This window comes from Protomyctophum parallelum, assembly GCF_964188405.1.
Source record: "Protomyctophum parallelum genome assembly, chromosome: 21".
NCBI lineage: Eukaryota > Metazoa > Chordata > Actinopteri > Myctophiformes > Myctophidae > Protomyctophum > Protomyctophum parallelum.
This window is the reverse complement of record NC_139713.1, coordinates 27,072,408-27,086,714: the sequence shown is the minus strand read 5'-3', so window position 1 is coordinate 27,086,714 and position 14,307 is coordinate 27,072,408. Positions and strand designations below refer to the sequence as shown.

The 14,307-nt window shown below is 42.3% G+C and overlaps 1 protein-coding gene across 1 annotated transcript in view; it reads left to right on the top strand.

The window, feature by feature from the left end:
- loxhd1a (lipoxygenase homology PLAT domains 1a) overlaps positions 1-13,270 on the top strand; it is a gene marked incomplete at both ends in the record, with an annotated part of 54,519 nt that extends 41,249 nt beyond the window's left edge. Inside the window, 10 exons of the mRNA XM_083793435.1 lie at positions 1,685-1,887; positions 2,260-2,445; positions 4,433-4,560; positions 4,738-4,855; positions 6,841-7,018; positions 8,934-9,119; positions 9,778-9,948; positions 11,672-11,810; positions 12,384-12,539; positions 12,790-13,270. Coding sequence (XP_083649561.1) covers positions 1,685-1,887; positions 2,260-2,445; positions 4,433-4,560; positions 4,738-4,855; positions 6,841-7,018; positions 8,934-9,119; positions 9,778-9,948; positions 11,672-11,810; positions 12,384-12,539; positions 12,790-13,270 — 1,946 coding nt within the window. The remainder of the gene's footprint in view (positions 1-1,684; positions 1,888-2,259; positions 2,446-4,432; positions 4,561-4,737; positions 4,856-6,840; positions 7,019-8,933; positions 9,120-9,777; positions 9,949-11,671; positions 11,811-12,383; positions 12,540-12,789) is intronic.
- Between the last annotated feature and the right edge of the window lie 1,037 nt (positions 13,271-14,307).

The following is a 14,307-nucleotide window of genomic DNA, read 5'->3' as shown; positions in this document are numbered from 1 at the left end:
CCACATAGTGTACTGTAGGGGGACACTATGTGGACCCTAAATGGACCTATACTGTACCTAAGCCACATAGTGTACTGTAGGGGGACACTATGTGGACCCTAAATGGACCTATACTGTACCTAAGCCACATAGTGTACTGTAGGGGGACACTATGTGGACCCTATGGACCCTTACATGTCTGTAACTCTGTACCTAAGCCACATAGTGTAGGGGGACACTATGTGGACAATAAATGGACCCTTACATGTCTGTAATACTGTACCTAAGCCACATAGTGTAGGGGGACACTATGTGGACCCTTACATGTCTGTAACTCTGTACCTAAGCCACATAGTGTAGGGGGACACTATGTGGACCCTAAATGGACCCTTACATGTCTGTAATACTGTACCTAAGCCACATAGTGTAGGGGGACACTATGTGGACCCTAAATGGACCCTTACATGTCTGTAATACTGTACCTAAGCCACATAGTGTAGGGGGACACTATGTGGACCCTAAATGGACCCTTACATGTCTGTAATACTGTACCTAAGCCACATAGTGTAGGGGGACACTATGTGGACCCTAAATGGACCCTTACATGTCTGTAACTCTGTACCTAAGCCACATAGTGTAGGGGGACACTATGTGGACCCTAAATGGACCCTTACATGTCTGTAATACTGTACCTAAGCCACATAGTGTAGGGGGACACTATGTGGACCCTAAATGGACCCTTACATGTCTGTAATACTGTACCTAAGCCACATAGTGTAGGGGGACACTATGTGTACCCTAAATGGACCCTTACATGTCTGTAATACTGTACCTAAGCCACATAGTGTAGGGGGACACTATGTGGACCCTAAATGGACCCTTACATGTCTGTAATACTGTACCTAAGCCACAGTGTAGGGGGACACTATGTGAACAATAAATGGACCCTTACATGTCTGTAATACTGTACCTAAGCCACATAGTGTAGGAGCTCACTATGTGGACGGTGGACCCTAAATGGACCCTTACATGTACCTAAGCCACATAGTGTAGGGGGGGGGGACACTACAGTATGTGGACCCTAAATGGACCCTTACATGTACCTAAGCCACATAGTGTAGGGGGGGGACGACACTACAGTATGTGGACCCTAAATGAACCCTTACATGTCTGTAACTGTGAGAGTGCACAAATGGAACCAAACGGGTTCTATTTGTATACACTCTCGAGACCCCTTTTCCACCTGGGTTGAACCAGTTCAGTTATTTTTTCCCGCCTAGTATTGAACCAGTTCAGAATGTTTCCACTGAAAATGAATTGGTTCAGAACCTTAAAAGTTGCTTCGGAAATTGAACCAAAAATAAATGTCTGCCAGTTCCGTAAATGCACCCAGGTTCCAAGAATCTAGAACAGAACCGGTTCTAGAACCAGATAACTAGCGATTACTTAACCATTTTGGGCGGGAACCCCTTTTGGTGTTAGCATTATGTTATGCTTTAGCTATTGAAAAATAGCAGATGTACAAGCTCATAGCGAGCTTGTAGGTCTGCTATTTAAAAAAACATAGCTTTTTCAGAAAACTGTCAGGATGTGGAAGACATTTTTAGAATCTGATCTCAGGTCAAAATGGGTTAATATGTTGCTCTCCTGTGTAGTCATTCCCTACCACATCATTATTACTATAATATGTTGCTCTCCTGTGTAGTCATTCCCTACCACATGAGTATCTCCACGGGTGTGGATAAGGACGCCAGCACCACCAGCAGGGCGTTCGTGATCGTCACTGGAGCCAATGATAGCCGGACCCAGAGGCTGTGGCTGGATCACGAAGACGGATGCTTTGAGGTCGGAAATCTGGAGAGCTTCCAGATTGACGGCGGAGACGTAGGAGAGATCAAGAATGTGGAGGTGAGGAAAAAGAGACATGCAGTGAACGCGCATGCAGCCATGCACGTGCGTGTCACCTCGTGCGCCTTGTGCACGGCTGCACGCATGCAAGCACACACACATTGGTATTACTATACTTGGGCAATGGGAGGACAAAATATTTAAAAAAAATAGCAGATCTTGTACCTGTAGAATAGATAGACAATTTGGGGTGGTGTGTGACATCACACATCACATCAGTGCACAACTAAATGGGCAAAACTCTAACCCCAGCCCGCAATTCAAACCTCTAAATGTCTAATCTGAACCGTAATTTTAACACACACACACACACACACACACACACACACACACACACACACACACACAGTGATTGTTTGTCTCTCCATGCAGCTCGGTCATGACGGAGCCACTCCTGAGAGCTGCTGGCTGGTCGATGAGCTGGCCGTTGCCGTGCCAACCAGAGGGGTCAAATACATTTTTCCCTGCAAGTGCTGGCTGGCCAAAGACAGAGGAGACGGCCTGACTGCTCGGATGTTCAGCGTGCTGGATGCCGACATCATCGCCATCACCCAGCAGGTATAGAACAGTGGTTCCCAAACATTTTAGCCTGTGACCCAAAACAGAAATGTTATATTCGCCCGGGACCCAGACTAGTGAAAATAGCCGATCTACAAGCTCACAATGCGTCACAAAAGCTTTGTGCGAAGCTTGGTCTGTGGCATTTGAACCTTGCACCACCATCCGATGAGATTTAGCCTCTCAGACCCAAAATGTAGAATATTTTTGTTCTCATTACATAAGATTTTGTCCACAATTCCATGCTGTATTGATGTGGTGTCATAGGAGAGACAGCAGGCAAACGATCAAAATAACAATTCTTCTACATTCTCTAGTTGTGTAGAGTAGACTTCTTGTAAATTGAGAGTCTCGAAACGTGGCACATTTATATTTTTGTATTTGAATCCTGAGTACTGAACTCCCGATGCAGTTGGAAAAGAAAATAATCACTTCTGTCCGTAATAATAACAATTCCTACAGTTTGAATTCTGTACAGACGTGCGTGTTGTTGTCTCAAACTGCATCCACACATACAACAAATCTCTGCGCTGTGCAAGGCAGGCTTATTTTTCTAGAATCATAAGTAATAACACTAACTATACTAATACTATTCTATTCTAACTATTCTAATACTATTCTCCACTATTGACCGGATTCTAAACCCCCCTCACATTAACGAGCATCTCCATGAAAAGTTTGCTTCGTTTTTTGAACATTAGAAACAGTATTATAAGTCATAACGACAACAACACACACCCCACCGTCAGTGGGAACCAACCTTAGACTCCTCTCTCATGAACAACTACAGGCCAATCTCTAATCTACCTTTCTTAGGCAAGATCATGGAAAAAAATTGTTCTGAAAAAGCTTGAGGCATTTCTGAGAGAAAACGACATTCAAGAAAAGTTCCAGTCCGGCTTTAGAGGCGGACACAGCACAGAAACTATTCTGTGAGTCTAGGCCGGGGATCGCGTCTCAGAGAAGCGGAATTCCCTGTTCGGTGCCCCCCAGGGCTCGATCCTTGGTCCACTCTTGTTCTCCCTTTATATGCTCCCGCTTGGAGAAATCATCCGCAGCCATGGTATCCATTTCCACAGTTACGCTGATGATACCCAGTTATACCTGTCGGTAGATCCAGATAGCAGCGACCCACTCCTCCCCCTGTTAAACTGCCTTTCCAGCATTGAGCAGTGGATGAACAACAACTTCCTTAAACTAAACCAAGAAAAAACTGAAATCCTCATCATTGGTACAGACGATCAAAAGCTTGCAATAACAAACAAATTCAGAAACTTGTCCTTACAGGTCAAACCAATTGTGAAAAACCTGGGTGTGATTCTAGACCAGGATTTAAAATTTAAAAAACACATTAGTAATGTCACTACCACCTAAGAAACATTGCAAGAGTCAGACCAAGAAACCGTCTACAACTAATCCAAAACACAGCAGCCAGAATCGTAACAAACACCAGGAAAAGGGACCACATTACCCCAGTAATAGCATCCCTACACTGGATCCCTGTAAAATTTAGGATAGATTTTAAAGTTATTTTACTTGCGTCAAGAAGGGCCTGGCGCCCTCCTATCTGTCAGACTGCCTACATGAGTATGTCCCAGCTCGCCCCCTCAGGTCACTCGGTACAGAACGGCTGATCGAAAATCCCAACAAATGGCAAGAGACACGGTGAAGCTGCCTTTGCCAGTTACATACCGAGGATGTGGAACTCTCTTCCCTTACATATCAGACTGGCAACCTCAGTCGACGACTTTAAGAGGCGGCTAAAAACCCAATTCTATGACCTTGCTTTTAACTGATTTTGTTATAACCTGATCTCATATACACGGTAAATTTCAACGAATTTCTACTGACCAGATTTGAACCTATTACTTTTGTTTTTACCCCCCATTTTATTACTTGTATGTAAAGCACTTTGAACTACACTTGTGTCTGAAAGGTGCTCTATAAATAAAGATTATTATTATTATAATGTCATCTCTGTTGTCAGGTCATCTATGAGCTGACCGTGACGACAGGTGACGTGCAGAATGCAGGAACGGACACACAGATTTACATGTCAGTGTTTGGAGCCAATGGGAGCACTGAGGAGATGCCATTGGCCAAAAATGAAGATAGGTGACTGAATGCAGACTGAAAACCTTCAATAATTTGCCCCCTTGACACATAAATCTTAGCTATTGTGCCACATTGTGATGTTATATTTTGTCAATTCAATAGATTTTTTAAATAAAGTACATTTTCCGCTGTTACTGTAACATACTGTATGATCTGTCTCTATGTGGTATTTGGCAGGTTTGAGCGAGGTCAGGTAGACACGTTCAGCCTATTGATTGATGATATTGCCCCCCTGAAGAAGATGAGACTGCGTATCGATGGATCCGGCAGCCGACCAGACTGGTTCCTTGATCAGGTATGCTCAGACAACATTCACAACAGTAACAATATAGGTTATTAAGGTTTTTGTTCAGACTGCAGGCAAATGTTTCTCAAAACTGATCGTTAGCACTGACTCTCCAAACTGTTATGTGCAGATCAGATTTCTGTATTCTGACATCATCAAAGGGAACAGGCAAAATATCAAAACTTTGTCTTTGGGTACCATTTCAACTTCGGTGTGTCTCGTATGGGGATTGATCTCCGACGCCCCAGTCTCGGTGAGGTCGGTAATGTCTCAGACACTAAGAGGCAGTCCAAGGCCTGGACGTGACAGCGACATGTCAGAACCACATCTAGCATACCACTTTGACCACAACAAAACAGTACTTTCTCTCTGATGAATATGTCTATACGACTAAGTCGTCAGGAATGACACCAAGTCCAGTCTGTCCACACCTAGGACTTAAACCTAATTTATGCCTTTATGAAAAGAGTGTGAGTATGAGAGTATGAGTGTTGATGTGCACTGGTGTTTTCTTCTATTGAAAAGGTCTGTTTTGGCAAATGACTGTTTTGGCAAATGACAATAAAAGAAATTGCCACCGCCCAAGCATCTTGTGTGTACAGCATGACAAACACATATGGACATAGCCGCAGGAACTAAGCGGATGGACGAGAATGAACAAATGTTGATGCAAAATAAATATTCGTATAAATAATAATGGGAATGGTGTAGGGGAATGAAAAATTGGCCTATTGTACAATATAAAAACCGAGTTCCTGTTTAACACAAAAAAGACATTTCTTCTTTTTTTATCGAATGGTTTCCCAGATTGTTAATATATAATACAATTAGTTACAATACTAATACATGTATTATGTTCTGGTTGGGCCGCCGTGCACCAATTGAGTTAAGTTTATGTGACAATATATTGCAATAATGTGAAAACGACGACGCATAAAGACATTCCTGAAAGACTCCCATCCCGCACTTCTCGCCTTAAATGTGCTTTGATTTTCATTGCATATACCAGAGAGAGGGAGAGAGAGCGAATAATGTAGGGTTATTGCCTGTCTTCATAAAAAAAGACCCATGTTTCTTCGAATAGACTCAATAGAGCAACAGCCCAGTTTAAAACGTTGTTTGGTTTGTGAGAGCGTCGCTGTCATGGTACTGAAAGGCACCTACAGGGTACTTTTCTATGTTCCGCTGCGAGTGAGTGGACAGGGGTAGGGGATGCTCCGCACCCATGTACCCCTGGTCAAAACTACTTCCCACAGCTATGGATATCGATGTTGATTAGAGTATTCAAACGGACACTGCAGTGTTCTGGGCTGCACACCCGTATAGGAATCTGACCAAATTAATATGGAAGGTGGGAAACTATACTGTAACCTAATATTGATATGTTTGAGACAAAGTTTGACTTTCATAGTAATGACTTAATGTACTGTACAATGCGCCCACATCCTGCCTTGGGAGGGCAGGGACTACTGTGATAACCAACCAACCCCCCCCCCCCCCCCCCCCCCTCTTATTAATTATTCCTTTACATTTCCAGAAGTGACTGCTTAATTTATTTGCGCATAACATGAAAAGGAAAATGTCCTATTTAAAGAGGATGTAATGTGGTTTAATGCTTTCTCTTTTGCAAAGATGTAAAGATGTTCTGTTTTCTGCCACTATGTTGCAATCTAACAATCATGTCAGTATCATGGTCCGTATCATGGTCAGTATAATGGTCAGTATCATAGTCAGTGTCAATTTCAAGTTAATGTTTTTTTCCAGTTGTCAGCACTTCACCACAGCTAATGGTGTGCTTTACTTTTTCTAGTACTGACATGATGCTGCCATAATATTTATTTTGACCCTCTTGTGAAAGAATGTTTACCCAGACTGCTTTGTGCGAGACACACATTGAACTGTGAACTACTTGTCTGATCAGTGCTCTTGTTATAATTGACATGATATTGACCATGATACTGACATTTCTTGTGGTTATCATCAAATCATTGTAGTTGACGCTGCGTAACCCGGCCACAGAGGAGGTCTCTGTCTTCACGTATGAGAACTGGCTGTCCTCAACACAAGGGCCAAAGAGGACCATGATCTGTGAGATGGCTGCTGTAGTAGACGATGAACCCCAAGTAGAAGTCACCACCTACACCATCTCAGTCAAGACCAGCGATGTGGCAGGTCAGTCTCCAGCACATTCAAGCTATTAATACACTGGTTTCCAAATAGAAACACTCATTTTATTGTGTGAATTGGGGTCCCAAAGATAGTTATTATATTTTTTGATCCCACGATTTTTCAACCAATTTGTTCACCCAGTGTCAATTATCTAATGTAATCCTGAGCGCTACACTTCCTCTGCCAACCAGCGGACTGACCTCATGCTTCCTTCTATGCATGTGCAACCAGTGGTAAAAGTACCTGCCCACCAGCAGGTTTGGTTGAGCGTCTATGGATATGGGAACACAATTGCCCGTGTTCAGGGGAGGGAAGCTGGGCGGGGAGGGTAATATTGGTCTACTCATTGGTCATTGCATGTATTCCTACGGGCTGGGGGGACACATCAGCAGGGAGTGTTGGGTGGGAGTAGTAGGACGAAGGCTCTACGGCGTAGAGCCTTCGTCCTACTACGTAGAGTCTCTACGGTCTACGCTATGTCCTCCCGGTTAGGGTTCCTCCCAGTGACAACAACACAGAATGTGTTGTTGTCAACTAAATTGGGGGGAAAGTGTGTATTTCTTTTAAACAAACAAAAAAACAAAACAAAAATGAAATATGGAGATGCAAGGCTTCTGACTAACTGTGATGATTATTCATTATAAAGAGTCATAAACTCGCTTTCATATAATTAGGCATAACTAGTAACATGTTGTTGTAACTTACTGCAATCATTCCACTGAATTACACAGCCGAAAGATGATTCTGTCCTCTGTGGAATAAAGATTGTCCATTCTTAATGCCAATTAATTTCACAACACTAATTAGTGCAGCTCTCTGTATTGTAATGTTGCAGATTCCAGCTTCTCTTCCCTGGTGCAGATGGTTTGAGGTCATGCAGAAACAATAGGTTGTTTGACTGGAACAATGCAATGACTATTTAGAAATCTCTTCAGATATAACACAGCTTTGTTGAGCTAGGTGATAGTGAGGATAGTAGCTATAGACTAAGGATAGGAAGTATAGGAACTAGCAGATAGGCGCTAGGGGTAGGAGCTATATGTTAGGTGATGATAGGAGCCAGGTGATATGAGCTAGGTAGGCCTACTACTGTAGGTGATAGGAACTGGGCACTATAGGTGGTAAGAGGTGATAGGAGCTAGGTAATATGAACTACAGTAGTTGTCTGAGCTAACTTCAAAGGACCCCTGTCTCTGCCCATGGCAGATACTGTAAATTAAGACAGTCATGTAGCACCCCTGAGACTCTGGGAGGAATAATAAGCCTGAGCTGTCATCACGCACGCACGCATGCACCCACAAGCAAGCAAGCAAGCAGGCAGGCAAGCAAGCAGGCAGGCAGGCACGCACGCACACACACACACAGAGAGAGAGAGTTACCGCAGTGCTGAACATTATGCACTGAGGGGTTTTAGGACTGGAGTGAGAGAAATGTACAGTAGTCTTCCTCTGCTGTTTTGCCTGCTCCCCACAACACATCAGTCTAACTATTGGATGTGGTTTAAGTTAGACACTGACACACACACACACACACACACACACACACACACACACACACACACACACACACACACACACACACACACACACACACACACACACACACACACACACACACACACACACACACACACACACACACACACACACACACACACACACACACACACACAGTCCCGAATATAAGACAACTCTGATTATAAGACGACCCACATTTTTCAAGACTCATTTGTGGAAAAAGAACATTGAATGTCAAATAGTCTAGTCCCGGATTATAATACGACCCAGTTTTTTAGGATATTTTCATTGAATAGAAATGTAGTCTTATATTCAGACCAATAGGGTAGAATAATAAGCAATGTATATGAGCAAAGCTGTGACTAGACAATAACACAATGGTCTCTTCCATATGTCCTCAGGGGCAGGCACTGATGCAAATGTCTGGATCATCGTCTTTGGAGAGAATGGTGACACAGGAACTCTGGCTCTTAAAGCATGCCAGAACTCAAACAAATTTGAACGCAAGCAAACGGACACGTTCCGCTTCTCAGATATCTTCAGCCTGGGAGACCTCTGCAAAGTACGCGTCTGGCATGACAACAAAGGTTAGCCAATCAGTGGTCAGATGTGCTGTGACATTGTCAGTGCAGCAAATTGTCTGAATAGCTTAAGCCTTATTTTAAATACCAAACACAAATTGTACAATGTTGTTGTGCAAAAAAAGCAGATCTACGTTGCATTGGGGCACAGGGCGACTCGACAAAGCCGGAAGCACCACAGTGGATTTGAACCCACAACCTCCACAGTGGTGGGCAGTCACGTTAACACAGCGCCACCCGAGTGACCTCTCTTACCATCAAATAGTAAATGGTGAATTAATATAGCACTTGTATCCAAATCGCTTTACATAGATAGTGCATTACATGTACATTCACACACACATTCATACACCGATGGAAGAGGAAACCATGCAATGCACATCGGGAGCAATTAGGGGTTCAGAGTCTTGCTCAAAGACACTTCGACACTAACTCTGGGAGATCTAATTGAGAACCTTGCGCTTCCCATCGAGGCGCCCTACCGGCTACTCTACCCCTGAGCCACTGCCACCCCATCACACACCTTAACAAACATTATGTACATTGTGTTTAGTAATGCGCGTTGTCCCTTCTTAAATAAAACAACTTGAACTTGAGGTAAATCAGAAAGTACGAGTGATGTGTTTGAATGTAACATTTGTATCATATATGGTGTGATGAGCAGGTCCTGCTCCAGGGTGGCACCTTGAGTACATCGATGTCAAGGACGAGATCCTGGACAAAAACTTTAGATTCCCCAACGACCGCTGGCTGGCCAAGAACGACGATGATGGACAGATCATGAGGGACCTGCCCTGTGCGAACAATGATGTCTTAGACCTCAATGAGAAGACCAGTAAGTCCACTCGTGTGCATCAAAGAACAGACATTTGGGTAACTGTCGTTATACAGGAGTCAATTCTTGTAGTAGTAGTATTTGCGACCCCTATAAAAATGGTCTTACGACTTCGATGACAGGGGATAGAATAGGAGCTAGGTGATAAGAACTACAGTAGGCTTAGCTGACTTCAAAGGCCTCCTTTCTCGCACACACGAGGTTCTGCAGTGCTTTTTATATACATGCTACTGCTACCATATATAAAAATGAAAGATTCTGTGGCATATAAAAATTCTTCTACATAGGTATTGGTATAGGTAGACCTATTGTTGTATTGTTTATGGGTAGCCTGGGTTAACCACTCACCAATGTGATTTTCAAGCTTTCAGTACAACAGCTGGTGTTGCAACTCCAGTTTCAACCCATTATGATATAGTATATTATAGTGTTGCAAAATGCAGCTAATGTATAAAGAACCTGTGTTCCAAATGGATCCATTCCAATGTAGTTATTATTCATTACGTATTAATACTTTTCATTTATAAAACCCACAGACACACCATATAACAATCAAAATCATAAAATTGTAGCCTATGTCTGAGTTATATTAAAGAAAAAAGTATATAACTCACCCAGTCAAGACGCCAACAGCAGGTTCCCCTCTGTCCAAAAGCTCTTACTGGATTCAGAGCTAAACCCTCAGAAATGTTCCCCGATCAAACTTTTATTCTTCATACAGTATGTCTACGTTTTCCGGCCCCACTACTCTGTAGTTCATCAATTTCTGATTATGGTTTAGTATTAGCCTTAAAAGAGTTTCTTTCACAAACCACCACCAAACATTCTTTTTGATACCTAAAATGGAACGCCTGATCCCCACACTTCCTGTGCTCTTAGGAAATGGTCACGTGACTGGGCTGTGCCATGACACTTTCATGGGAGCCAAACTCACACCGGAAGTTCAATGAATACATGGCAGTGAATGGAGCCGGCTGGACCAGCTCATGACAAATATTATTTCTGAACAATTGAGACCTTTGTCATATAATCGGTTCAGGAATATAAATGAAGACAAATCACAGGATGTTTACTAATCTCTTGCTTTTCGATGTGCACAGAGTGCACAGTATATAATTTTATCTGAGGATCTAAACAGCAGTAGGTATCGTTTCTGGCTCTGAGGTATCGCAAGATTTGGCTGCCAGACAGGAAACGGTGGGAAGTCTCGCAATACTTAGTACGTTCAGAAAGGTACTTAATTGTGCTCTTTAGATACCACACCTCTATAAACTTTACACAGTGTACACATTGAAAAGCAACATGGCAGACAATAATGTGTTATATCTTCTGTTGTTTTCCAGAAGCGATTACTTTACAAAAGTAATTCAGAAATAGTGTTTGTTCATGAGCTGGTCACCGAGCTCTTAAGTGAGGTGCTGGAGTCACAAAGGGAAAAATAAATAAATAAAGGGAAGCTCCGCACAGTCAGATCTGCGTACAATCAATGTGCAAGCTTTCGGTCTACTGACCTTCTTCCCGTACACTACATACATGTACATTTACTACATGTAAATATGGAGATAAAAGGTTTCTGCCCCAACAGCAATGAAAGCTGCAATATTGTAATCATGAACATGTATAGTATAGCACACCGTATCATAACAGTGCAGTTCTTTTTACGATAGAACTGATCTAACACCCATTTCGTTAACATATATTTTCAATGTTTTCTCTATAAAAGAATATGAGATTATAGTCCAAACGGCAGACACAGATGACGCCGACACCAAAGAGAACGTTTGGATTGTACTTGAAGGAAGGAAGGGGAGATCAAAAGAATTGCTGATGGAGAATTCATCAAAGAAGAAGCGGTTCTCACGGTAGGAGGCTCTTGAGTTTAGTTCACTGACATTTCTATGAACAAGGAGTGGAGGAACTCTGCTAAGCCTAATTTACGATACAGTATAAGCTTGACACACATTGTGAGCTTGTATGTCGCGGGATGAAGTAAGGCTTCATGCTCCGATTAGGTTCTTCTGGCATTTCAATACTTGTTATAATGACCTTCCAATGTACTTGGTCTTCAATCCAGATTTCAATAGTATATACTTGGACATTTAGCTGCCAAGGGCTATAAAGATTGCATGGGTGACATGGTCATGGGACGACAATAGACGATCTACCAGCTCACGTCGTACTCGTGACGCGTTGTGAATTTGTAGATCTGCTATTTTCGCTATTTGTCATAATATATTTTCAAAATCTTACTACCGTAATACCTGTGAGTGGGGAGTGTTGGCTGATGAATGAATATCTGCCATATCCGCCCAAGCTTATATCAATCTGCTCTGTCCTTACGGTCCCTCCTCACCCACCACAAATAAACGCTTGGTATGAGATGCAATATGTAATCTTGGCATTAATCCGTAGGATTTGTTTATTGTTCATTTTAGGGGAAGTGTTGACAAGTTTGAGTTTTCCTCCAAAAATGTTGGTGATATCGCTGGAATCTGTCTGGGCCACATCCCCAAGGATGGGAAAAAAGTCAAAGGGGAGATGTTTTGGCATGTGGAGGAAGTCACGGTTCTAGAAAGGGAATTGGGCAACAGGTGAGCTTTTTTTAATTGATCAACAGGTGAAAATGTAAACTGATTAACAGGTGATATTTTAAAATGTTAAGGTGTTATTTAAAACTATATGCTCGTTGGCTATGCCCAGAGCCATGTAAATATTAAAAAATATATATTAAAAAAAATTCGTTTTTGTTTTGTTGTCAAACACATTTCCCTCAATATCATTACCATGACACCTTGGCATGTTTAATGATACCTTCTTTTTTTTCCTTTTTTCCAACGCCAGGTATATAATGAGCTGCAATGCCCCCATCCCTCTCTGTTCAAAGAAGGATGAATTCCAGACTTTTGAGTGCACAAAGACCATCGAGAGCTTTGCCAGTAAGGCTCGCAGCTTAGTGCCCGTCAAATATGAGATCATCGTCATCACCGCGGATGAAAAGGGTGCAGGCACTGATGCCAATGTTTTCATCACAATTTATGGAACCAACGGAGAATCGGGATGTCGTCCTCTGCGACAGAAGATCCGTAACTTGTTTGAACGTGAGCAGACCGACCGTTTCATTGTGGAGATGCTGGAGATGGGAGACCTGCTGAAGGTGCGAATGGAGCACGACGACTCTGGTGTGAGTCCTGGCTGGTTGCTGGATCGCGTGGAGGTCACCAACACAGCCAATGGCGTCACCACCATCTTCCTCTGTGGAAAGTGGTTGGATAGTAAGAGAGCCGATGGGGAGATCGTCCGGGTCCTGTTCCCGAAATACTAAGAAACATTCACGTGTTTAGAGCTAAAGGTTCCTCCGATTACGTTATTATTTTTTGTGACACTACATACTTTAATGACCAAAGAAATCCTGAATTGCACCAGCTATATAGGTTGATACCTCAGGAATTGAGCTTAGATGTTTTTATGTTCATTCTTTTTTAGACCATGCTACATTCCATTGCAATCTGAGAATGTGGCCTGCCTTGAAATACTTTAACAATATATACTTTAGTCAGGTAACATGAATGTGCCACTATTGTAATATCATCTCCAGGGATATTTGTTCCCTGCAGCTGCTTTGTAATAATGGTATTTTTTATAATAGACGGAACTCTTTTGTAATGTGAAAAATGACAACTTGATACTTTTGAGTCAGGTTGCTTTGGTGGTTTAATACAAACATCCTGTAATGTTGTAATTATTTTTAGTGTTGAAACAGTTAATTGAAATAGTTGACTATAAAACAAAATATTTTAATAAAATAAATGTTTTGTTTTAAAAATGTATTCTTTATAAATACAGCAAAATACCAAAAAATATCTGCAAGCTCCCACGTTATGTTATGTGTATTTGTAAAAATATAAATAATAAGTTGTCATATGTCAGCATGTAGACCTGAATGAATGCATTTAGCTACTTAAATCCTATTTTGGATATGTCATATGTTTCAAAATTCTAATAAATTCTAATCATAACAAAATGTAAACCTACAGTTAGTGGCATTTTAGTAGAGTTAAGTCAAGGTCGTACGATTTGTCACACACGTTACGGCAGTGATATTTGTTCTCCGCATTTGACCCATCTTTTGCAGCGGTGAGCCGCCGCCAAGGAGTGTCGAGCTGCAGCCGTGCCCCGCTCGGGAATCATTTGATTAGTTGATTTGACCCCCCCAATCCAACCCATTGATGCTGAGTGTCAAGCAGGGGGGCATTGGGTCCCATTTGTATGATTTTGATGCTATTTTAACTAATTCATATGCCTGTGAACCCCTTGGAAAACCCTCAAGGACCCCTGGGGGCCCCCAGACCCCGCTTTGAG